The following is a 24,626-nucleotide window of genomic DNA, read 5'->3' on the forward strand; positions in this document are numbered from 1 at the left end:
AAGTTCTATGCTATCGCTAAGTTTAACTATAAATCCATACTGTCCTCATGCTACTACACGGAGAAAAGAAAATTGGTATTCTCCCTATGTTCAAAAATGTGTTTTTCCAATAAGAAAATTTTTGACATAAGAAATTTCACTATGTTAATATAGGAAATATTTCTATGTTACACAGTAAAAATTTCTGTGTGCACATAGGAATTATTCTGATGTTGACATAGTAATTATTCTTATGCTGACATTGTAAAAATAACCATATAACATAGAGAAAACTTCTATGTTATTACAGAAATTTTTATTATATCAACATAGGAAAAATACCTATGGTAACATAGCAAAAATTCCTTTAATAACATAGGTAAAATACCTATGTCATGATACGAATTTTTACTGTGTTGATATGGTCAAAATTCCTATGTTATTACAGGCATTTTTCCTATGTTAGCATAGGAGTCATACCTATATTAACATAGTAAAAATGTCTTTCTTATTATAGGAATAATTTCTATGTTACTATAGGAAAAAAAGTTTGGAAATATAGTATAGGACCGAATAGCTCAACTGATAGAGCACTCAGCGCGATACCGACATGGTCTGGGTTCAATTCCCAGTTCGGGCTATCTCTATTTTTCTAAATTTATCTATAAGTTGTCTTATTGAGAAGGTTAATTGTAAGTTTAGGTTTCACTATATTTAAAAATTGGTAAAAAAAAAAAAATATAGTAGCATAGAAATTATTCCTATAATAACAAAGGTATTTTTCCTATGTTAGCATGAGAGTCATTCCTATATTAACATAGTAAAAATGTCTTTGTTATTATAGGAGTGTTACTATGTCATTCTAGGAATAATTTCTATGTTACTATAGGGAAAATACCTATGTCAAAATAGGAAAAATTCTTATGTAATATAGAAGAAATTCTTATATACACGGAAAAATGCTTTTAAGATATAGGAATTTTTTCCCAGTTTTACATGTGGATAATTCCTATATCAACATAGAGATTTTTACTATGACACCATAGGCAATTCCCCTTGATGAGCATAGAAGAAATACTTTTTTTTTCTCCGTGTACAACTATAGTAATTTTTCTATACTTTTTTTATGTAAAAAATACCGTAAAATCATCTGTATATATGTTATTGAGTTTTTAAACTGTTAATTTAACTAGCAAATTTTAATCGTTCATAAAAATTTTTAATTTGAATTTAAAAAATCTATTAATTTTTTTGAGACTGAACTATGATAAAAAAACAATTTAATTACCCATTTTACCCCGGCAATAATTTATTATACGACAATAATTTTTTGCATGATGTCTCAATAACTTTAATTGAAGCATGTTATCTTAATAAAATAAATTTAAAAATAAATAAAGAACAAGACGTCATGAGTCAGGACCACCGATGTATTTAATTTGCATACATACACGCATCAAGTTACTTGCAAATCCATTTATTCCTCGTATTAATTTTATTATTATCATCATTTTTTTTTAACGTTTAATCTTATTAACAAATTTTTTTAATTTCTCATCCTTAAGTTTTTTCCTTCATCACCATTAGCATCATTATTATTATTATTTATTTAAATAAATAAATAAATAAGTAAATGTATATTTATATAGATTTTTTTGAATGAATAATGTTAACTCCTTGAGACAGTTAAGTGTATCGGTGATAATTAATAAATAATTCACTGGCGCCGGACGTCGCGTGTTAAAATTCATTTCACGAAACCCTTTTATGTCTGAGTATTTTGTCTGAGACTTAATAACCATTTTAATAATTATTAATAATTAAATGTAATAAATTTATTATTATTATTATTTATTACTATAACTCTTAACTTTAATTTATAATTAATATTATTTAATTACTGAGTTATCAATTTTAATATTTATTAAATCAATCAAAATAAATTGAATATTGATTTATTTATTTTAATTAACTTTACTCCTTTTTTTTTTACTCAATAATAATAATAATAGTAATTAGAAATCAGTAAATAAAATTCCTGTAGATGATAATTAGATTTATTTATTTTTAATTTTCTTAGCCCTACCGAAAAACCGGGCAATAAATTAACCGCAGAAATTTATCAAAAAAAGATTCTTAGATAAAATTTTTTAATTTTATTTTAAAAATTGCTAACTATCAAATTTTTAGTATAAATCCTAATAATTAAATAGCTAACTAATAAACTTTTGTATAAATAAATATATATTAGGGTGGCGCAAAAAAACCGACTATTTTTTTTTTTTCCATCTCGCATGAAAATTTGTTGGTTTACGATGTTTTAAGAAGCCTCTCCACAAATCAGCTCAATTAAAAATTTTTAAGAGGTCGCTCACGAATTTTGAAAATATCAAAAATGATCGAAATTCGGATTTTTATTTAAAAAATTTTTTTTTTCTCGTGGCAGCAATAGTTTAGATTTGTAAAATCATGACTATGCTGAAAATTTCAGCCCAAAATTTAAATATTTAAACGGCGCTCAAGAATTTCGAATATTAACTGATAATATGTAACTAATAGTTTGAATTAGTTTTTATAACTCAATTATTGTCATTCTACTTAAATATAACTTTGGCATAACCAAAAATATACAGGACAGTCTTAAACAATAAAATTTGGTAAGTTTTGAATAAGCGGAAAAACCTACAAATTGGATTAAAAAATAAAAAAGTATGTAAATAACTTATTATTTCTATTTCTCGGGTTATATTTTCATTCATTGTCATGCAAATTGATGGTGAAAAAATCGAGAAGCTTTATTATTAATATTTAAGGGTCGCTCAAAAACGTCCAAGAGACTGCGCTCGGAAACATTCAAAATTCTTGAGCGCCGTTTAAATATTTAAATTTCGGGCTGAAATTTTCAGCATAGTCATGATTTCATAGATATAAACTATTGCTGCCACGAGAAAAAAAAAATTTTTTAAATAAAAATCCGAATTTTGATCATTTTTGATATTTTCAAAATTCGTGAGCGACCTCTTAAAAATTTTTTATCGAGCTGATTTGTGGAGAGGCTTCTTAAAACATCGTATACCAACAAATTTTCATGCGAGATGGAAAAAAAAAAAATAGTCGGTTTTTTTGCGCCACCCTAATATATATATATATATATATATATATATATATATATATATATATATATTTATTTATAAAAATATTTAAAGTTATTTTTAGTATTAAAAATAAATATTAAAATTCTTTGATCTTTTAGCTAAATCATGCCGACTTTATAGCGTATAAATATATAGATATGTATGTATTACATATTAAAGAGATAGATGATAAACTAAGCACGTAAATGTTGCCGAAATTAAACATAACAGGTTGCCATCACAAACTGACTACTAAATAGGCATTTGATTTGATCTCGTAGATCTTTTTTTTTCCTCTTTTGATGCCTTAATGGTTTTTTTTTTTTTTTCATCGGTATGCATTAAATTATACTAACGTATATGTAATACGAGAATTAGGTATTACTTGAGTCCATAAAAAATATATGAGTAATAAAAATAATTAATTTTTAGTCTAAAAGTTTCGTTAAAAAACTATGCAAATTGCCTGTAATTCGGTGCAGAATTGGGGTTTTGGGATGACAAAAAAAAATTCATTTTTAAGCTAGGAGTGTGTATTTGTGAGGAACATTTGAAGATTTAAAAACAAAAAATTTTTTTTAAACGAAAATTTAAATGCAGAGAGGGAATGGGAATTTGGAGATTGCGTGGGAATTTTTTTATGTTTCAATTTTGGGCGGGTTAAGCGAAAAAGTTTGAGATTGGATTACGTGAAGGCATTTGGAAGCTCATTAAGATCCAAATCGTGTAGTTTAAAAACTCCCAGATTTTTTAAGTGACTTACAATCAACGAAAACTGTCCGGCTCGAAGGACCAAACCCTAAAATTTAAAAACTCACGAGATGTAGGTCAAACAATTTTTTTGGCATCTAATTCGATTGATGATTCAAAAGTATACATTCCAAGCATTAAAATTTTTTTTTTTTGCATTTTAATACGATAATTACATCGTAAATTACAACCTTTCAGCGAAAAAAAATTTTTCATGGTTTACTTATTCATTCATTGTTATTATTATTATTGTAAATATAAAAACTTGATGTATATCAGTGATATAATCTCAGTGCATAAATGAGGTGTGAATTTCTCATCGATATGATACCCTCGTTTACTTCTTAAAAAAATATTTCTTATTTTAAAAATATTTTTTACTTTTTTTAAACTTTTTTCTTACTTTACATACTCGAGTGGATCGAATTTGCTTGGTGCTCTTGTATTCCATTAAACGTCTTCGGGAGGTGTTATTAGGTGGGCGGTCGACAATCTTTTATAACTTTTTTTATTTATTTTTCATTCGCCTCTTCCTTTACTTTAGATTTTATTTATTCATACACTTTTTTTTTTTTTATTTATTTTCGCTGCATCTTGTTTCACGTTTAAGTAACTTACTCCTTACTGTATAAATTATCATTCGATATGAATTGATTTCCAATACCCAATACGAGTTACAAATAATAAAAAAATTACTTTAATTAAATAAACAAAATTTATTTTAATTAATCGCCCGGAAAGTAAACAAATTTTTTACCGAATTATTAAATAGTGTCCTAATTCCTCACATGAATAAAATTTTTACATGTTCGCTGTTAAAATTTCTGTTGAATCTGCGGTTTTCGATGACATAAAATAAAATTTTTAACGAAAATATATTATGCGGTCCAGACCCATAATAAATAAAATTTTTTCGCGCGAATTTCGAGCAATAGAACTGAACTTTAATAAAACATGTCGCAATATTTTTTTAAACCGCGAAAAAGGTATAATATTTTTTTAACACAACATAGAAGTAACTCGATGTATAATAAAATTTTTAAAAAATATAACGATGCAAATTTTCCCACAAATGTGCGGTGATACATAAAAATAGTTAAGTTTTAAATTTTTATATTTTGCATTCGGCGCTTAAAATTTTTATTTGAAAATAAAATTAAAAAAAAACTCAATATCTTATTTTTAGCAATAAGATATTGAGTATTTGATATAAGATTATATTTAATCTAGACATAATATTAAATATTTATCAAAGTCTCGTGATACAAAATATAAACGCCGGCGCCAGGATTTAAAATATTTTAGAATTGCTATATTTATTTCTCAGTAATGATAAGTAATTAGAGAAAATAAAAATTCAAACTGTAAATAAAAATAAAAATATAAAATTTTAATAGCAAAAAAAATAATTGAAATTGCGAATTTAAAAAAAGTTTTTTTTTAGGCATAAATAAATAATCATTATACGCGATTACCAGATGTCAAAAAAAAAGTTATAAAACAATAGGTCTCACTAATAGATCCCTAATAATGGTGTCCATTTTAAAACTCAATCTACCTGACGTAAAAAATAAAAAACGGACCTTTTTTAAGACGAAACCAAGATTAAAGAAGTTGCATATTAAAAAAAAATTTATAAAAAATATAATAAAAGTGAGAAGAGACAGAAAGTGAAAGAGAAAAAAAGAGACGAAATGTTCCGGTCGTTGTGATTCACGACTCAAGAAACTCTTGAATGTCTTGTATGTAAAAAAAAAAATCCTCAAGATAGAATGTCATGTTGCAGAATAAGAATGAATACGAGTTGAGATTGAATAAGCCATAAGACATGATCACTAACAATTTTTAATGAAAATCAAGAAGAAAAAAAAAACACTTCGTTTTTTAGTTAAATAAAATTGATACGCAAAATTTTTTTATTTTTGGCGTCATAAATCCGCGACAATAAATTTGGCTTGACAAATCGTATGATTTATTACCGAAAAAAGTTTTTAATCCATTAGTATTGATAAGATTATTTATTCTTAAGTCATCGAAATTTTATTTTTATATCTTTTATTCATTATTTGGTTATGGTAATTTTACCAAAGGCAAAATGGACAGTGCTTTTATTTTTAATTAAAAAATTTTCTATTGTGATCATAAATTAATTTTTTTTTACTCCAAATTCAAATTGTGGGTAAAATATTAGAGATACGATAAAAATAAAGTAAATTGATTTTGTAGATAATGAAATTTTCTACAAAAAAGTTCATTATCGATTGGTATGTATAATCAATAGTTTCGATATAAATTTAATTTTTTTATATCGCAAAAAATAATTGAATGCATCAGAAGCTAAAAATAATGAAATAAATAATATAAATGTAGTAGAGTGAAAATAATATGAATACATGACAACTGTGACATTATCTAGTATAATCAGTGTCAAAACATAAATCTCAAATTAGTAATGCTTGTTCATAGTTTAAAAATATTTTTAAACACCGTTTTAAACTCTGTTATAAAGTCGTATGTATTTAATTTAGTGAGATAGAAAGGTGTAATATGTGGATTTTGATTTTCTTAGCTTGTATGTAATGCATTATAAGTATGTTGAGACAAGATTTATGATCTACAAAATATTCATGTCTAATGTACATTTACATATATATGTATATGTGTATATATTTCTTGGCATATGTATAACCAAGGGTAAATGTTGGCGCCAGGATAATTTTTTTAAAAACTGCATTCCACCACGTGCGAGATTAACAACCATTTTAATGTCACTTTAAACAACATTCTTTATTAAAAGTAAATTATTATTATTATTTTTCCTTTTTTGAAAATTATACGGAGAAAAATGGGCTCCAGAAATTACGAATTTTGATCGAGCTGTCGACTAAACTCGAAACAGGAAGTTAAGTCACAACAAAATATTGTGCTGCACTAAAAAAAATGTCATGCACTTGAAATTTATTGATAAATTGTAATGAAAATTATTTGGGTAAATTAGAAATCATAGAAGAGAATTAAAAATGTTAAGAGCCCGTGTCGAAAAAATTCGTTCCAAAAAGATTCAAAAAAAGTTCCGCATGTGGAACTTCTAAACATGAGACAGATTAGAACTTCGTTTGGAACTTTTTTCGAACATTAGTCATTTTGATGGTTAATAAAAAAGTTTTTATGAGCGAATTTAGAGTCAAAAAAGGACGTTCGTAGAACTTTTTTGGAATTTTTTATGGACGTTTTTTTTAGTTCTATAACAAATTTAAAAGTAGTGATTTTTGAACTATTTTGGCATGTTTCTAGAACGTCTTTAGCCTACAAAAGATGCAAAAGAAGTGATTTTGGAAAGTTTTTGGAATGCCTTTTTTAGTCCATAAAAAAGTCAAAAGTGGTGATTCTGGAACTTTTGGAACGTCTATTTTAGTTCTATAATAGGTTGTAAAGTAACGATTTTTGGACTATTTTTGAATGTTTTTAGAACGTCTTTTTTAAGTTCCGAAAAAGGTCAAAAGTGGTGATTATGAAACTCTTTTGGAATGTCCATATAAAATTCCAAAAAATTTTCAAGAACGTCTTTTTTTGACTCTAAATTCACTCATAAAAACTTATTTTTTTACCATAAAAATTACTAACGCTCCAAAAAAGTTCTATTCGAAGTTCTAATCTGTCTCATGTTTAGAAGTTTCACATGCGGAACTTTTTCGGAATCTTTTTGGAACGAATTTTTTTTACACGGGAGGTTCATAGTCATAATTATAGTGCAGCATAATAAATTTTTGACGACTCCTTCTTCAAATTTGGTCGACAGCATAATAAAAAATCGTACATTTTTTATCTTAATTTTTCTCCGTGTAGGGGAGGGTGGGGCAAAGCGGCCCCCATGGGGCAGAGCGGCCCCCCTGAAATTTTGACCAAAAAAAAATTTTTTTTTTTTTCGACTAATTACTATAAATCCGATATGTTTGCGCATTTTTACCCCTACGCATGACATTTGGGGCAAAATGGACAAGCCCAAAATTTTGAAAAAGTGATTTTTTCATATTTTTATCGTCAAATTAAAAAAAAATTGTTATAATTCCACATTTCTAGCCCTACGCATAACACCTGGGGCAAAATGGACCAGCCGGAACTTCCGAAAAAATTATTTTTTCATATTTTTCGGCCGTTTCTTTATGTAAGAGGCAAATTTGGTCACTCAAAATTTATAAAAATTAATTTTTTTTTTTTTAGTTGATAAATTTTTGAAATAAAGTAAAATTATAGAATATATTTTTTTTTTTATTAAATAACAATTAGTAATTAAGGTAATCGAGAGTGAACGATTTTTTACGCTTTAAAAAATTTTTTTCGAGTAATATAAAACCAAAAATAGTTGTCAAGAGTAAGAAATACATTCTTAATGATGAAAACAATTTAAAAAAAAAAAAACGAAAAAAAAATTTTTTTTTATCACTTTTTGAAGGGGGGCCGCTCTGCCCCACAAAAAAAAAAAAATATTTTTCAGAATTTCGGCAAAATGTCCATAAATTTGTTCGAAATAGGACAAAAGTAAAGTGATCATATGGTTGAAAGCCACAAAAAATAATAATTGGCTTAGGGGGGCCGCTCTGCCCCACCCTCCCCTCTATTTGTTTTAAGTTCCCGTTATGAAAATCGAAAATTTTCGAAAAAAGGGAAGTTATTGGTTCCGGTTCAATTTTCGAAGATCAAGTTTTCATCAGACGTCGACGTTTTGAGGTCCTAGGAAATTATTCTGACTGTTTTCGGATGAACGTCCGCGTGTGTGTGTGTAAACTAATTTTTGTCGTACGCTATCTTGGGAACGAATCAACCGATTTGAACGTACTTGGCGGCAATCGAAAGGGCTCATTAAAACTTAGATCTAGATAGTTTACAAGTAATGCGAAAGATAAAAATTGAAAGAAAAAATTTCTGGGATTTTTTCCGGATAACTCATAAACTACTTGTCCGATTTACCTCAAAACGTATTCAGATCTAAGTATTGATGAACCCTTACGATTGCCGCCAAGCACGTTCAAATCGGTTGATTTGTTCTAAAAATATCATACGACAAAAATTATTTTTTTTTAGCCAAATGTATTTTTTTTTTTTTTTTGTTGAATGACATATTAACCATTTTTTGACTTCGAACAATAATGTTTCGAGCTTTCTGAGCATGAAAACAGGGGAAGTTTTGTGGTTGGCGCACAGGGTAAACCGTATTTCAGATTTCTAATTTTATATGTATTTCAAAATTCCATATTTTGAAAACTAATTATTCAAATTTGATGATTGAGTTTAAAAAATTGTAGAAAAAGTCTAATTATTGTGATGTCTCGTACGAAAAAAGTATATGTCCGGGCAAAATTGAATGTGTCTCATGTATGCGACATATATTCAGATTTGACCGGAAATATACTTTTTTCGTACGGGTAATTGGTTTAAAAGTTATTAATTTTTAAAGAAATTAGAAAAACTGTAATTTAAACAAATTTGTTATAAAGCGCTGAGCTTATAAATTTCGTACCTCAAAAATTAATAGAAGAAATTTGATAAAATAAAAATAGACATTTTTGCGGGACGTCTGATTTTCAAAACGAACTTTAAAAAATATTTTTCTAAATTTCAGAGCCCATTGTAGTAAATTGAAAATATTTTTCAGTATTATTATAATTATTGGAGCTGAATAAATAAAAAATAAAAAAAAATAGTAAATGCATAATAAAGGAGTGATGATAGACGTGTGAAATATGCAGTAAAAAAATCTAAATATCGAGTTTAGTCATAAGTAAAAAAGTTTGCCGTTACACTTGAACATTTGAACTCTCCACTCTTCTCTCACTTGATTTTGATTGAGAGATACTCAAGATGACTTACCTAACACTTGAATTCAACATTTCTTACATTTTATAAATATATGTATGTATACATATATACATTAATATCATTTTTTGAATTATTAAAATAAATTTGATTGTGAAAAACAAAACCTCCATAAATATTTGACATTCCAATCCTATTTCATTTATAATTTTTTTTCCAAATATAATAATCATAATAATAATTGTAAGTGTGAAATTTAAATAGTAAATAAAATCTTAATTTTTTTTTAATTTTCTGATTCAAATTTTTTGTGACTTGTAATTTTTTTTTTAAAGTGAACGCAAATGAAAATATATATATATTTTTTTTATTCTAGAAAAATGAGTTGAATTTCAAGTTTAAATAGAAATGTATCTTAATCAGGCTCATATATTTAAATTCAAAAAAATTTATATCGCAAATTTCATTTATCGAGAATTTATTAAATTGAATTTTATCTACTTTATTATTTTCTTTATAAAAATTTGTCACTTTCTATTTGCATTAATGAAATGATAAAATTAATTTGTTTATTTTATTTATTTTTTTTTTAGCTATACTGTAATAATAATAATGATGATTAAATGGTATTGGAAAAATAATAAAATAAATTATAGATTATATAAAATAAATAGTTATGTGTTGATAATGACCCATTGCGATAAGAACCACTCACCCAACGAACATCGAAACTGAATTAAAAGTTTGTCACTTTAGTCCTCACTATATGTATATATATACATACATATACACACATATATACATAGATTTGTACTTAAGAATGGCTGCCCTCAATAACGTACCATAAAAATATTTTTTTAACTCAGTTTTATTTTTAAAAAAATTCCCTTTATTTTTTCTTGGATTTATCCGATTGTTTTGTAAGTAATAAATAATTCTTGAAATGTTTTCTCTGGTTTTAAATAAAATGAATAATTTAAATTCGTCAAAAAACTGTTTGAAGAAGCCCTTAATCCAAACCTACACAAAAAATAATTCCTGGCGCAATAAAATTTAGCATTATGAATTGAAAAACAAAAATTTTCTGAGGATTAGAAAAAAATTTCTTGGCGCACGAAATTTTTTTTTGCCCCGAGAAAATTTTTGTTTCCAACTCGTAATGCGAAAAATTTCAAGGCAGAAAAAAATTTTTCTGGGAGCGAGTAAAAGTCTTTTGTGCTAAGAAATTGTTTTTTTCCATGTAGAAATTTTTTAGCAACCGACAAATATTTTTTTATTTACAATAAAATTTTTGTTTTTTTTACCCGCTTATAAAATTGTATTTTTAAAATACATGTTGATGTTTATTGTCTTAGTATATATTTATCCGTAGAATATACACAGGTATAAAAATTTTTTCAAGTTTGGGACAAGTGTTTACATAATTATTGAAGCTCATTTAAATTATTATTGTTATTATTTTTAAACTTGTAAAAATAATGACAAAGAAAAAAAAAATTCAAAAATAATTGTACTCACATTTACAGCAAAAAATATCATATAGTTTACCAGCTTCAAAGAATTCTGTAATAAAAAGAATGAATATAAAAAAAAATATATATATATATATATATATATATATATATATATATATATATATATATATATATATATTTATTTATTTAAAAAGAAAGGTTTGTTAAAATTACTAACCACAAATTTAATGAAAAAAATTAAATTTACAAAATCAATTTATTTTTCCAACCTAATTATTATATTTTCTTTGTGTAAATTAAGTTTTTAGTGACAATAAATATTTATAATCAAATATATATATCTATTAAGTACACTAATAATATATAAATATATAAATAAACTGCCGGTTAATATTCGCATGACACTTTATTAACGCCATGATGGAAAACTATCGCGCTTCTTTTATTTTGAACCCACATTGCGCGCGCCTTAACCATTTTTTGAATCTGTCGCGCATGCGTCGTATCCAAAACGTAGAACTGACTGAAGTCATCAGTTGCAGAGCAAATAGTTATCTAGTGTGCCGTCAGTTGGACATCCTCTTGAAAAAATTTTACACTCATATATATATACCGTATTAGTAGTCAAGCTGACGGTAAGCAAATGACAACACTGCAGCAAATTGTCTTCAAGCTGCACACACAAAAGTTGACATTTTTCAACAAGACGTCAACTTGCTGAGAAAGTTAGTGGCCAAAAGTTGGCATTCCATTAGTTAATGGAAAGTTACCTTAAATTTTCTCAGTAAGTTGGCGACAGGTTACGGCAGTAGATTGTCGCCAAGTTTTTGGGAAAGTTGGTAACAACTTGTAGTCAACAATTACAAAAGCCTAAGTTGTCGTCAAGTTGATCGCAACTAATCGACACCAACTTTCCGACCAGAAACTCGTGCTATTAGGGTCATTTTGTTATTAACCTTTCAATTAATATGAATTAAATTGAATAATTAATTATATATATTAATAAGTGTTTTAGTTTAATAGAAAGCGTCAGTGTTTAGTGATTTTATGTTACAATTTGAAATTATGATTCTTAACCTGTCGATGTCAGTATAATTAATAATTACTTTTATTACTTATAACTGTATCCTGATGGGCAAGCTGACGGAAAGTGAGCCGAGTGAAATTTCCAGTCGGAGAAAATTAAAGATGATTCGGGTAAGAGATCCAATACCCGATCAGGGAACTGGTACTTTATCATCATCACTCATGTATTTGTACATCTATATTTACTAAATTTTATCAATTACCGGGTACTATACTGATACTTTGGTTGAGTAAAAAAATCAAAAGCTTCAATATAATTAAGGAAAAGTTAAAACATACTATCGTTGAAAAATTGTCAAACGCCCGTGTCTTATAACCGCGCTTTAAAATTATAACATCATAGTACATTTAAAAAACCTTCTTTTACTAGCACGGAAAGGATTTTTCTTTATACCCCTAATGAATGAAGAAAAATGATTTAATCCATGCTAAGTGTACATCTATATATTACCCGATTCAAATTGTTTTAAATCATTTCAAATTGTCTTGAATCATTTCAATTAATTTTTCTTAATCAGGGACAATTTAAATGTTGACAATTAAAAATTTAATTTTTAATTTGAATAATAGTAAATTGCTAGATTTAATTAATTTGCGACTCTGCCCGTAAAACAATTCTCGCCGTAAGTAAATAAATTTATAATAATGATAATAATAATGACAAGTAACCTACAGTCACTACGTTACTCCTTAAATATCACTATTAAATTTATAAAATACGCAGAAAAAAAGGATTTCTTGCCGCAAAAAATTTTAATTTGCACCAAGAAATTTTATTCATTATGAATTAAATACAAAAATTATCTTGGGGAGAGAAAATATTTTTTTGGTCAAGAAACAATTCCTTGCACCAAGTAAATTTTTCTAGTTCTAAATAAATTTTTTTTTTCAATTCATAATGCAAAATATTTCTTGGGGGAAGTAAAAATTTTCTTTAGGCAAGTAAAGATTTTTTGTGTCAATGAATCCTTTTTTTTCTAATGCACACTTTTTTGACTTTAAGAAGCTTCCTAAAACCAAAAGGGAGTATAAAAATCTGTCATTTTGGAATGAGTAACGCGATATAAATAACATAGCTATGTATTCAGTGTCATATTTAGTGACAGATTAATTAAAATATTAATTTATTTATCTCAATACTTGGCAAGTAAAAAGAGTTTAAACTATAAAAAGGCACAAATTCAAGTCAAGATCTTTCTAATGATATCAATTTCAATAACATTGACTATTTCTATCATATACACTTATCCAAAAAATTAAAGGAACAAGAAAATTTTATAAATTTTTTAGTGATTTTTGGAAGGCTGTCTTTCCGTGAAAAATGATCGTATCGAAACAATTAAAAAAGCAAATTGAAGCTTGAAATCTCTAGTTCAAAGATCTTCCAGCAAAATATTTTTTTGAGCCACGATTTTTGCGGAATCATAAGAAAAAGCTCGAGACAAATTTTTTCTAAATTTTTTGGTTTTGTTTTTTAGGTCTACGGGGCCGGGAAAAATTTTTTCAAAAAAACGAATTCATGTCTCGTTTAGAAAATTTATTCAGCTACAATTTGCTTTTTTTTGTTTCTCTGTGCGACAATTTGCTGCTGAGATATCAGCCTTCAAATGAAAAAGGATCCTTTTGTCTTTGATTATTGATATCTCAGCAAGTAATGGTCACACAGTAATTTAAAGGGCAATTTAATAAACTTGAATAAATTCCCTACAAGCTCCATTTTCGATTTTTTCAAAAAAAAATTTTTTTTCATCCTAGATATCCATTTGAAAAACCCACAAAAAATGGCCATTTTCTGATTTTTTAGTCAACTCATCGCTACTCTGCAAATAATGATAAAAAAAATAATGTTGCCAGGTAATTTCACAGCTTAATGTACCCCCAAAAACCCTGGAAATTTTCAGATTGATCCATTGAACCGTTTGTCCAGACCGATTGCTCAAAGTTTTACAAAACAATTAAAGGAACAAGTTTTGTTCCTTAATTTGTGTAATCATTACCAAAATGAAAAAATTAATTTTTTTTTTATTTTCTTTCATTTTTGCGTTAGTTATTCAGTACATTAAGGTAAAGAGGAAAAAAAAAGAAATTTTTTTCCGAAAAACGAAAAAAAAAAATAACCCCACGAATAAAACGTAAAAAAAAAAAATGTAAAAAAATTCTTGTTTGGTCTCGTTTTTTGGAAAAGTTTTTTTTTCCTCTTTACCTTACATGTAATGAATAACTAACGCAAAAATGAAAGAAAATAAAAAAAAAAATTAATTTTTTCATTTTGGTAATGATTACACTGAGAAAAAAAATACTATTTTCCAAACAAGAATTTCTTGATTCAAGAAATCCGTTCAAAATATTTATTTTATTATTATTAATTATCAATTTCTTGAGAAAAGAGCATCAAATTTATTTTTGTTATTACATGAATTTGAAATTATATTATGAATAAACAAAAGAATAGCTTTACTTGAATTAAATAAAAATTATTTCCTTCAATTCTACGAATTCTTGAGACAAAATTATATATTCTTGAAAATTATCAAGAATATATGTTCTTGTATCAAGAAAATGTTCTTAATAAAAGTATTTTTTTTTCTCAGTGTACACAAATTAAGGAACAAAACTTGTTCCTTTAATTGTTTTGTAAAACTTTGAGCAATCGGTCTGGACAAACGGTTCAATGGATCAATCTGAAAATTTCCAGGGTTTTTGGGGGTACATTAAGCTGTGAAATTACCTGGCAACATTATTTTTTTTATCAATATTTGCAGAGTAGCGATGAGTTGACTAAAAAATCAGAAAATGGCCATTTTTTGTGGGTTTTTCAAATGGATATCTAGGATGAAAAAAAGTTTTTTTTTGAAAAAATCGAAAATGGAGCTTGTAGGGAATTTATTCAAGTTTATTAAATTGCCCTTTAAATTACTGTGTGACCATTACTTGCTGAGATATCAATAATCAAAGACAAAAGGATCCTTTTTCATTTGAAGGCTGATATCTCAGCAGCAAATTGTCGCACAGAGAAACAAAAAAAAAGCAAATTGTAGCTGAATAAATTTCCTAAACGAGACATGAATTCGTTTTTTTGAAAAAATTTTTCCCGGCCCCGTAGACCTAAAAAACAAAACCAAAAAATTTAGAAAAAATTTGTCTCGAGCTTTTTCTTATGATTCCGCAAAAATCGTGGCTCAAAAAAATATTTTGCTGGAAGATCTTTGAACTAGAGATTTCAAGCTTCAATTTGCTTTTTTAATTGTTTCGATACGATCATTTTTCACGGAAAGACAGCCTTCCAAAAATCACTAAAAAATTTATAAAATTTTCTTGTTCCTTTAATTTTTTGGATAAGTGTAGATATGGCGGGAACAAAATTTTCCTTATTCTCTTAATAATATAGATAGATAATTTCAGTTGTGAGTAATACCGTTTTTCTGATTTTCTATTTAAATTTTAAGATTTTCAAAATTTTGAAACATTTTTGAAAATTTTTCAATCATGCTGAATTCTTGCCAAAGTTTGTAAAACCAAAAAATTTACATACGAGATCGGATGAAAAAAGTAAGTCAGTTTTTCTTAATCATACATGTATAAAATGTTTCCGTAAATTTCATAAATGTTCCCATAAGTATCGAGACCATATTTCTCATAATATTTGGGAACAATTACTATATTTCCTTAGAAATGATACCTTTATTAGTACCAGATCTATTCCCATAAATTCATAGAAACTGTTCTTATAATTTTCTCTCCAGAAGTTTGCTTCATTTTTTTTTATTATTAAAATTTTAAAGAAAAAAAAATTTTTTTTTTCATACAAATTTTTAATTAATTGCTTTCGTTTCCAAATGTTTTAAATCTTTATTAAATTTCAATTAAATCAATCGCCTTCGTTTTCAAGCTTTGAATAGCTAACTTCATCATCATCATCATCACCCTTCTTTTTACGAAGAAAAGAAACAGCGTAACCAACACCGCACAGTAAAATAAATCCTACAATTGCGTACATGATATATTGAAAGAAAGTGCCGAAGAAAGATCCAACACCTAAACCACCCAGTAAAGCTTCGATGCTCTGACCAAACGTTGTGTTAAGGGCTTTGAGTACTGATGGGTCATTGTTGCAAAACGATTGAAAATTAAAAGATACTTCAGTGGTATCAAGATAGCGATAGCTGTTGATCGGAGCACTAGAATCACACGCGACACAGATAGGTTTGTTTGATTCTTCGAATAATGCACACGGTTGTAAGATTGTTGGTTTATCATTGCGATTGTAAAAGTCAATAATTTTATCATAATAATTTTCAATAATTTTTTCTATATTGTCAACAGTTATATTCGGTCTACCTAATGCATCTTTCAAGTCTTCAAGTTCTTTCCTTTTATCCGGATCTTTAAGTAACTTACGTATCACTAAATTCAAATTCGTATTCAATTTGATCTCAAAGAATTGCTTAAAATCGTTTGAATTACACGGTTGTGTTGTGTCAGATGTTTGTGGATAAGCACATGAACGATCAGTCAATTTACAATTCTTCCTATCCTTCCCATTGTAAAGAAAACAACCTTCGGCTTTGTGCATTTCACTAACAACATCTTTAAAAAGTATTCCAGTAGCAATAGCTACGCCCCCTATGGTTAAAGCGGCATTTGTAATATATTTAATTATCTTTCCTTTACTTTTTGGAGATAAGGCTTTTTCAGCATTTTTAAGTTTAGTGGTACCTATATCACCAAATTTTTTACTATGCATCACAAAACCCTCCTCTAAATCAGCCAAAATTTTAGCTGGGACATCTTTAAAATATACCTTACGCAAGCTTAATTCATCTGCATGACTCAATGAACTGCGTAACGACAATTTTTCACAAAATTTACCAATTCTACCAGATTCTAATTCAAATGATATTTCGTGCCAGGCGTGAGTGTTGATATGCACTTCACCATTCAGGTTCTTCACTTCTACATGCGTGCCGTCTAAAGCACTTAGGTGAACGTTTTCATGCAAATCAAACTTTTTGAGCAGTGACTCAGCTTCAAATTTTATTATACTTTTTGAGACCTTCGATGGGGTCTCAAATTTAAATGGGTTCTTGAAATTCGGAAGATGTAGGTTTTTTATAAAGTCCTTGAAGAACCTTCGTGTAGCGCTAACGATACGCATTTTTAGTTAAATATGTTTTGTATTATTCCTTGTATTTGTTATTATTAATATTATTTTTGTATTATACTGTTCAATCTAGCTGTAACTAAATGAATTTATAATATTAATAATAACAATATCTTCGGTTGCTTCTATCATATATGAAATAATTAAATAATCTTTTATTAGAATTATTATACTGTTTATTATTTAACTACGTTATAGCAATGGAATATTTACTCTTAGCTATTAATACTTTTTTGATAAATCATTCACTGCGATGGTGTTTGAGTAAATTAATTATAGCTATAAAACAATTCTATTAGATTAGGAGGGATCCCATGTAATAATTTTCATCACAAATCACTGCACTGTAATAAATCGGTAGTGAATACGGATTTTGTTTAAATCCGAATTCACTCCGTCACTCGAAGTTCCAAAGTTAATTTGAAGTTCTTTTCACTAACTCAGTTTAACAGAGTCATTCCAAATGACGGATCGAATTGGGATTTAAATAGAATCCCTATTAGCTGAAAATTTTCGGGTTGACAAGATCTTGCGATGTAGTTACAGCTGGTGATATTGGATTATTTTATAAAAGTAAATCTAATAGTTTCACAAAATTCTTAATACATAAATACTTGGCACTCCCCTCATAACATTCTTAAGGAAGTCTTACGTAAATCTGTATCTTCAATCTTCAACAAGTCTGTGTCATCAGTCTTGGACAAGTCTGAGGCAAGATATTTCCGTAAGATACATTAAGTAAATCTGTACTGATACTTGCTAGGATATCCTTTAATAAAAACTTGAATTTACTTTCTGTACTAACTTACGGTCTAAATTCCAATTGAATACTTCTAGAAGGTATTTATTTGACTCTTTGATCCCTGTACTGTAGTATATAATCTCCATAGCTTGGATGTTGCCAACATATTTGTTGCAGTGCATTATGCAGATCGTACATATTTATTTCCATTCCGATTTAGCAGTGCTACAATTATAGTCCGAGAATACTTTATATCGAAATCTACATAATCAGTATCGACCGTTGTGACAACACTTCGTTAATGATAATATAGATTTCGATATAAAGTTTACTCGTACTATAATTGTAGCGCTGCTAAATCAGAATGGAAATAAATATATATATATTGTACGATCTACAAATGCACTGCAACAAAATATGTTGGCAATGTCCATTCATTGCAATGAAATTACTGTGCATTCAAATAAGTCTAGACGAAAATCGCATTGATATCAATTATGAGTCGTTCATAATGAACGTGACATTATAAAAATGCGTTAAATTATGATACTGCATTGAAGTCTTTCTGTAATTATAAATGATTGGTTATTTATTGAAATCGATATAAATTTATGTAACATTATGTATGTAAGACATTACTATGGTATGGTAGCATAACATACTGGTTACAAAGGTAGGTGGTTTTAAGTTAATAGGATATTGAAGTGATCAGTTTTATTATCGTGTCGTTTCACTACTCATATGCATTAAATTGAAACCGTATCTAAATTTGAATGACTGAATATCAACATATCTTGATCAACTATTCAAACTATTAAAATTACATGCTTTAGAACTTTATCAGGAACAATAAGTGTCTGAAATTTTTTAAAACTGAAAGTATCTAGCTTTTGGGACAAATTGATAGCACCTGTGTGTGTAAACTACTTTATTTGTTCTACGTCTCCAACTCTATTGTTAATACTGGATATTATCATTATTGTATTTTATTAAATATATTATATACATTAGACTGTTTAAAAAAAAACGACTTTTTTTTTCTTTATCATATCGAAAATATTGTTGGAAATGACGAAAAAAAAAAATACTGTGATAGTTTGAGATTTGAATATTAATATTAAGGGGTGCTGCATCGCAGATTTCTATTTTCCATTTAAACAGCAGGGAAATAAAATTCTTTTGCACTTTAAAATTTTATAGCTCACAGTGAGAACAATACTCTAAAATGTTCAAAACATAATCGAATGGAAAATTTGACGCTCTACAAAAAAAGTCTCTTACAATTTTTCGATATTTTTCTTTGTTCAAAAGTTATTCAAAGTTAAAGTTGGATTAATGATAAATTTTTACATTTATTCAATTTTTCGACCCAACCATCAGCTTTATAGGAAAATTTTATAGGACACTGTTTGTAGAACATTTCATTTTCTATGACGTTTCTCTGTAAAAATTTTTAATATTTCTTACAAGTCGTAAGCTATTTGCATTTAACTGAAAATTTTTTTAAATTATTATAATTTTATTTTTTAAAATTTTATCACTCGAATTGTTAGAATTCAAATTTAAAAATTATTTTTTTATTATAAGAAAATTAATTATGGAGAAAGTATTCCCTATTTTTGAACTAAGAGTGTCGATATATATTCCCTATTAGCCACTTGAGCTTAAAATTGACAGTCATTTGATGTTAAAATTACCCGAAATCAGCTGCCCTAATTTGCCGACAATTTGGCAGCAAAAGTTGGAAAGAAAAATTTGCGGTTAATTTTTCTTTAATTTAGAGATATTTTTTTACGATAAAAGGAGTCAGTAATGTTCTTTCTTACCATTTTAGAAGGTAAGAAAATTTATACATAAGAATGTCTACAATTTGACGGTAAAAAAAAAAATATCTTACAATTTTTAAGTAAAATTAATAATAAATTGACATAAAATTTGCTTGAAAATTGACGACAACCTTTTTCTAGTCAACTTTTGAAGTGAATTTGCATTCTAATTCGGGTTGTAAATTTACGTGAAATTGTAGAGGAAGTTGCGTACAGATTTTCGTAATAAACGGAAAAGTCCGAAGTTGACGGAGATTTGACAAAAAATTCATGGAAACTTTTGTAAGTAAACTTTTGCTAAACCAAACTGTGCTATTAGAGTTATTTGATATTACTATAGTTATAAATGAATATAGAAAGAAATTTACCGATTGTAATAAAACTCTTTTAGTTTAAAAATTGCAATTAATTGAATTATATGTATATAAATAAATTATTAATCACAATAGTTGATTAATTATTTTTTTAAATTTTAAATTTGTTGGCGCGCGATGATAGCCATTTTGAATCGGTATTATTGCGACTTTTATATACAACTGAAGGAACTGTCAATTTCTTCGTTATCATCGTTATTATTGTAATTATTTTCGACGTTTATTTACGTCTATAAAACGTTAGTGAGTGTTACAATTATTTGTTAAAATTTATAGTTAAATAAATTAATAATGGACGAAGAAGATTTAATGCACGTTGATTTGTATGGAGAACTTGAACTCGAGCCCACAGCGACTGAAAAAGAGGTAATTATTATATTCCATTTTTTAACCTCAACTAAAAAAAATATTGTGTTTAATTAATAAATTAAGTGCAGGAAATAAATGATTTAATTATAATAATTTATTTAAATTTTAGATAAAAACAGCTTATCGTAAAAAAGCATTATCATGTCATCCGGATAAAAATCCAAATAATCCATCAGCAGCAAAATCATTTCATCGTTTATCACGTATTTTGGAAATACTTGTTGATAAATCTGCAAGGGTAAATTAGTTTTTTTAAAATGATTATTTATTTATTATAAATTAATAGAGAATAATTTATAGGCAGCTTATGACAAAATATTGAATGCTAAAATCCAAGCTAAAAAAAATACCGCTAAATTAGATTCAAAACGACGAAAACTAAAAGAAGAATTAGAAGCACGTGAAGACGCGTATCGTTTATCGCAATTAAATAGACAAGAGAGATACAAAACAGATGAGGAAGTATTCAAAGCTGAGATAGAGAGATTGAAAAAAGAAGGATCACGTCAGGTTGAAGAAGAAATCCAACTGATGAATAAACAGATTCATGAGCAAATTCATGGAATAAATAAATCTGCTGTGGGTCATAATGAGACTAGGGTAAATATTAGGTGGAAAGCTGATAAAGATGACGCTAGTAATGGTGGATATAATGAAAGCAATCTTCATCAGATTTTATCCAAGGTAATTAAATTAAATTTTTATTTTTAAAAAAATTGTGGAAAATCCAAAAGTGCACACCTCAATCGCTCATTTTATTTTTAATCATCACTTTTATTTTATAATATCAATTAATTTTTTAAAATTATGGATTTTTATTCAACTTTTAAATTATTAATTTGATTTTTTTATTTTCTGGGTCCGACCGAAACTAGTGAGTCAAAGTAGTGTGTGAATTTTTTCGTTTGCTAAATTCTCCTAATAGTTATAAAAATTCATTATTTTAATTTATAACAACGTAACGAATTCAAAAATTAATATTTATTACTTATTTATTTAAAGAAAGTAATGAAATTACTTGGTTATTTTTGACTCATATGATTTAATAAAAATATTTGGCAACAGCGCGTTCGAACTTCTTACACATCGATATTCAAATTAAAGCGGGAAAAATTTATTTTTAATCTCGTCTCTCTTATTAATGTATTTCTATCTTTGTTTTTCCTCTCAGCTGCTTCCGCGACGTTGCCAAACCCTCAATAATATGTATCTCTGTTGAAGAACGAGATTAAATAATAAAGTTCAACTTCAATTATTTAAATAATTACAACGGTAACACTATATTGTTAAAATCTTATCATATTCTAAAAATATTCAAGTTTATGGCATGTGGTTTTTTATTTCTTAAACTTGGGAGATTAATAATGAAAAAAATCGATTAAGTTATGACGGAAGCTTGTCCACCATAAGAGTCTGTGTATAAGAACTTTAAAAACTTCATTTTATAATCTTTTTTTTCTAAAAAAATAGGCGGTGGATCATATTCTAATTGTGAGAATACATAGATAAAGTACTTCTTTACATGTATACTAAGTTTCAAATCTTAAAGTTGGAAAATTCTTTTTACATTAGATTCGGTCGAACCTCCTTAATTTTCTTTCCTTAAAATATTTTTTTAAATACCCCGCCTTTTTGTCTTAGATGTCGCTCTTTTTTTCAATCCTCTTGGTACGATAGTGCTGCTGCCAGTAGTTGATAGAGAGCAAAAAGGAAAAAAATAATAATAATATAACTAAAAATGGCAGCTTAAATTTTTGAGAAAAACAAATCTTCAAGTTTTTATTAATTACAATTAAACCAAAAAGAGTTGGATAGTGATTTACGAAAGGGTTTTTGTTGTCACCAAACTAACGCTAGGAAAAACAAAATTAGGTCCGTAAGCCGTTTTATTCGAAAGTTATCGTGATCACAAGAAATCAGTTAATTAATTGACCATTAGGGCTCTCCTCAACTAAATTGTTTATTTTAAAAATAAAACTATTGAGAAATCAACTTTGTGATTCAACGTATTTTAAAAAGTGTCGAGATGATTGAAAGTGAGTGAGGTACCCGAACAAAATCAAGTGTTCTGGTGCGTTTGAGGTGTGCAATTATTGGATCTTCAAAAAAGAAAATAAATACTGATTTTACAATCCATTTTTTTTTTTTTTTTGAGAATTAACTATCGGAAATTGATTGTTAAAAAATCTTTATCAGTTAAAAGGTTATGAGTTTAACCTTTAAACAGTAACCCTAAAAATTTGCGATATATAATACACTCGATTTTTTTACTTTTGAACAGCGGCGAATGTCGAAAATATTCGAAGCTGCCCGAACTTAGCCGAACCGTATTCATTTTTACGCCTTACTTTACTCGTGTGATGAGAAAAATTTTCATGGCTTTTTAAAATAAATATTTATAAAACATTTTCTAAGCTCGAGATAATTTTTAAATTTCATAGTAATAAAAGGCATAAAATTTTATGAAGATAGGAAAAGTTCCACTACGTCATTCCATTTGAAATTATTTAGAAAAATTATTTGAAGTCAAGTTTGAGAAAAAAACTCATAGCGCAGATGCTGAAGGGTTAAAATATTAATATAAAATAATTTTAAAACTTAAACTTTTTTCAGTACGGAGATATTGTTGCGATAGCAATGCTGACAAAAAGAGGCCGCGCAATGGTAGAATTTAAAGATAGCGAAGCTGCTAAAATGGCAGCACAAATAGAAACAGGATACGCTAAGAATCCCTTAACACTTAGCGGTCTCTGGGAATCAAATCTGACTTCAAAATTAAAAAATTCAACACAAAGTTCAACAAATTTATTAAACAATAGTCATAACAGTACAAGAAAAAGTTCAACTTCAAAACCAAATTCGTCGCTAAGTTTTTCATCAGCGCCAGATATTTTTTCAGCGCCGCTTGATACTAACTTTGAAAACGCGGTTTTGAATAATTTGAAACGCGCTGAAGAACGCAAACGTCTTATTGACCAAATTAAAGATGATCAAGACACAAAAAGTTGATAGTTGTAATTAATTTAAAATAATAATTATTTAATGTATTTTATATAAAAAAAAAAAAAAACAAATATAAAATAATATTTTTAAGTTGAAGAAAGATTATTTATTTTAAAAAATTATCGCTTGGGTATTTTATTTGTCAACGCTTATTTATTTTTTTCAATTTCTCAAATGTTGATTGATTAGATTTTTTATTTAAAGAATGATTCATAAAAAAAGGTTATTCAACGTTGATTAAAGTTGTTATTCGCTTTAGTACTGGCAAATGAGCGTTTAAAAAAAAAAAATTACCTATAAAAGTATAACAAATCAAAGCTTTAATTCTAGTTCAATAACAACTTTCTTAGAATAATCGTCGCCAAGTAAAATAATAAAATAATGTGGAAAAAATATATTTACTATTTAATAATAAATATTATAAATATAAATGAAATTGAATCGTGTAGTAGTTCATCATCAAAACCAGAATGTCCTCAGTACACGTACAAAAATTACCAAGAACGTCATAATATAATATCAGATTTACCGAACGAACGTCCAATTGGTCACTTGTCATTGATCGGTACTCATCATTCTATGACTTACACATCCGAAAATATGGAATTGAAGACCCAAGAATTAAGTGTCACTGATCAATTGAAATACGGCGTCCGTGTTCTACACGTAACAGTTCGATTACAAGACCAAATGTTGCATCTTTATTCGAGAGAAAAATCGTTAAACCATACATTGTTCCACATACTCTATGAAATGGAACAATTTCTCCATTTTTATCCATATGAACTATTGGTATTATTAATAAATTACTCTCTCGGAAATTCATCAACAATTCTTGATGATATTTATACGTGTAAGACAATAGACAATTATATTAAGCGCAGTGTCGCTGGATGGCGTTTGATTAAAAATT

General features: G+C 27.3%; 4 protein-coding genes across 4 annotated transcripts in view; 2 read left to right on the top strand and 2 right to left on the bottom strand.

The window, feature by feature from the left end:
• Nucleotides 1-11,644, bottom strand: part of LOC130672715 (uncharacterized) — a 51,429-nt gene extending 39,785 nt beyond the window's left edge. The window contains exons 1-2 of the mRNA XM_057477415.1: nucleotides 11,370-11,644; nucleotides 11,196-11,240 (exon numbers count right to left, since the gene is read on the bottom strand). The gene's annotated coding sequence lies outside the window, so the exon portion shown is untranslated. The remainder of the gene's footprint in view (nucleotides 1-11,195; nucleotides 11,241-11,369) is intronic.
• Nucleotides 4,953-23,819, top strand: LOC130672713 (dnaJ homolog subfamily C member 17). Its single transcript, XM_057477412.1, has 5 exons — nucleotides 4,953-4,963; nucleotides 20,614-20,707; nucleotides 20,820-20,948; nucleotides 21,011-21,394; nucleotides 23,324-23,819. Exons 2-5 carry the CDS (start codon nucleotides 20,633-20,635, stop codon nucleotides 23,717-23,719), a joined length of 984 nt encoding a protein of 327 aa, XP_057333395.1. The 5' UTR covers nucleotides 4,953-4,963; nucleotides 20,614-20,632; the 3' UTR covers nucleotides 23,720-23,819.
• Nucleotides 12,059-24,626, top strand: part of LOC130672714 (uncharacterized) — an 84,235-nt gene continuing 71,667 nt past the window's right edge. Inside the window, exon 1 of the mRNA XM_057477413.1 lies at nucleotides 12,059-12,349. The gene's annotated coding sequence lies outside the window, so the exon portion shown is untranslated. The remainder of the gene's footprint in view (nucleotides 12,350-24,626) is intronic.
• Nucleotides 16,021-17,525, bottom strand: LOC130672712 (uncharacterized). The gene has a single exon (XM_057477411.1). The coding sequence runs from the start codon at nucleotides 17,391-17,393 to the stop codon at nucleotides 16,107-16,109; it is 1,287 nt and encodes a 428-aa protein (XP_057333394.1). The 5' UTR covers nucleotides 17,394-17,525; the 3' UTR covers nucleotides 16,021-16,106.

Source organism: Microplitis mediator, chromosome 8, assembly GCF_029852145.1.
Source record: "Microplitis mediator isolate UGA2020A chromosome 8, iyMicMedi2.1, whole genome shotgun sequence".
Lineage (NCBI taxonomy): Eukaryota > Metazoa > Arthropoda > Insecta > Hymenoptera > Braconidae > Microplitis > Microplitis mediator.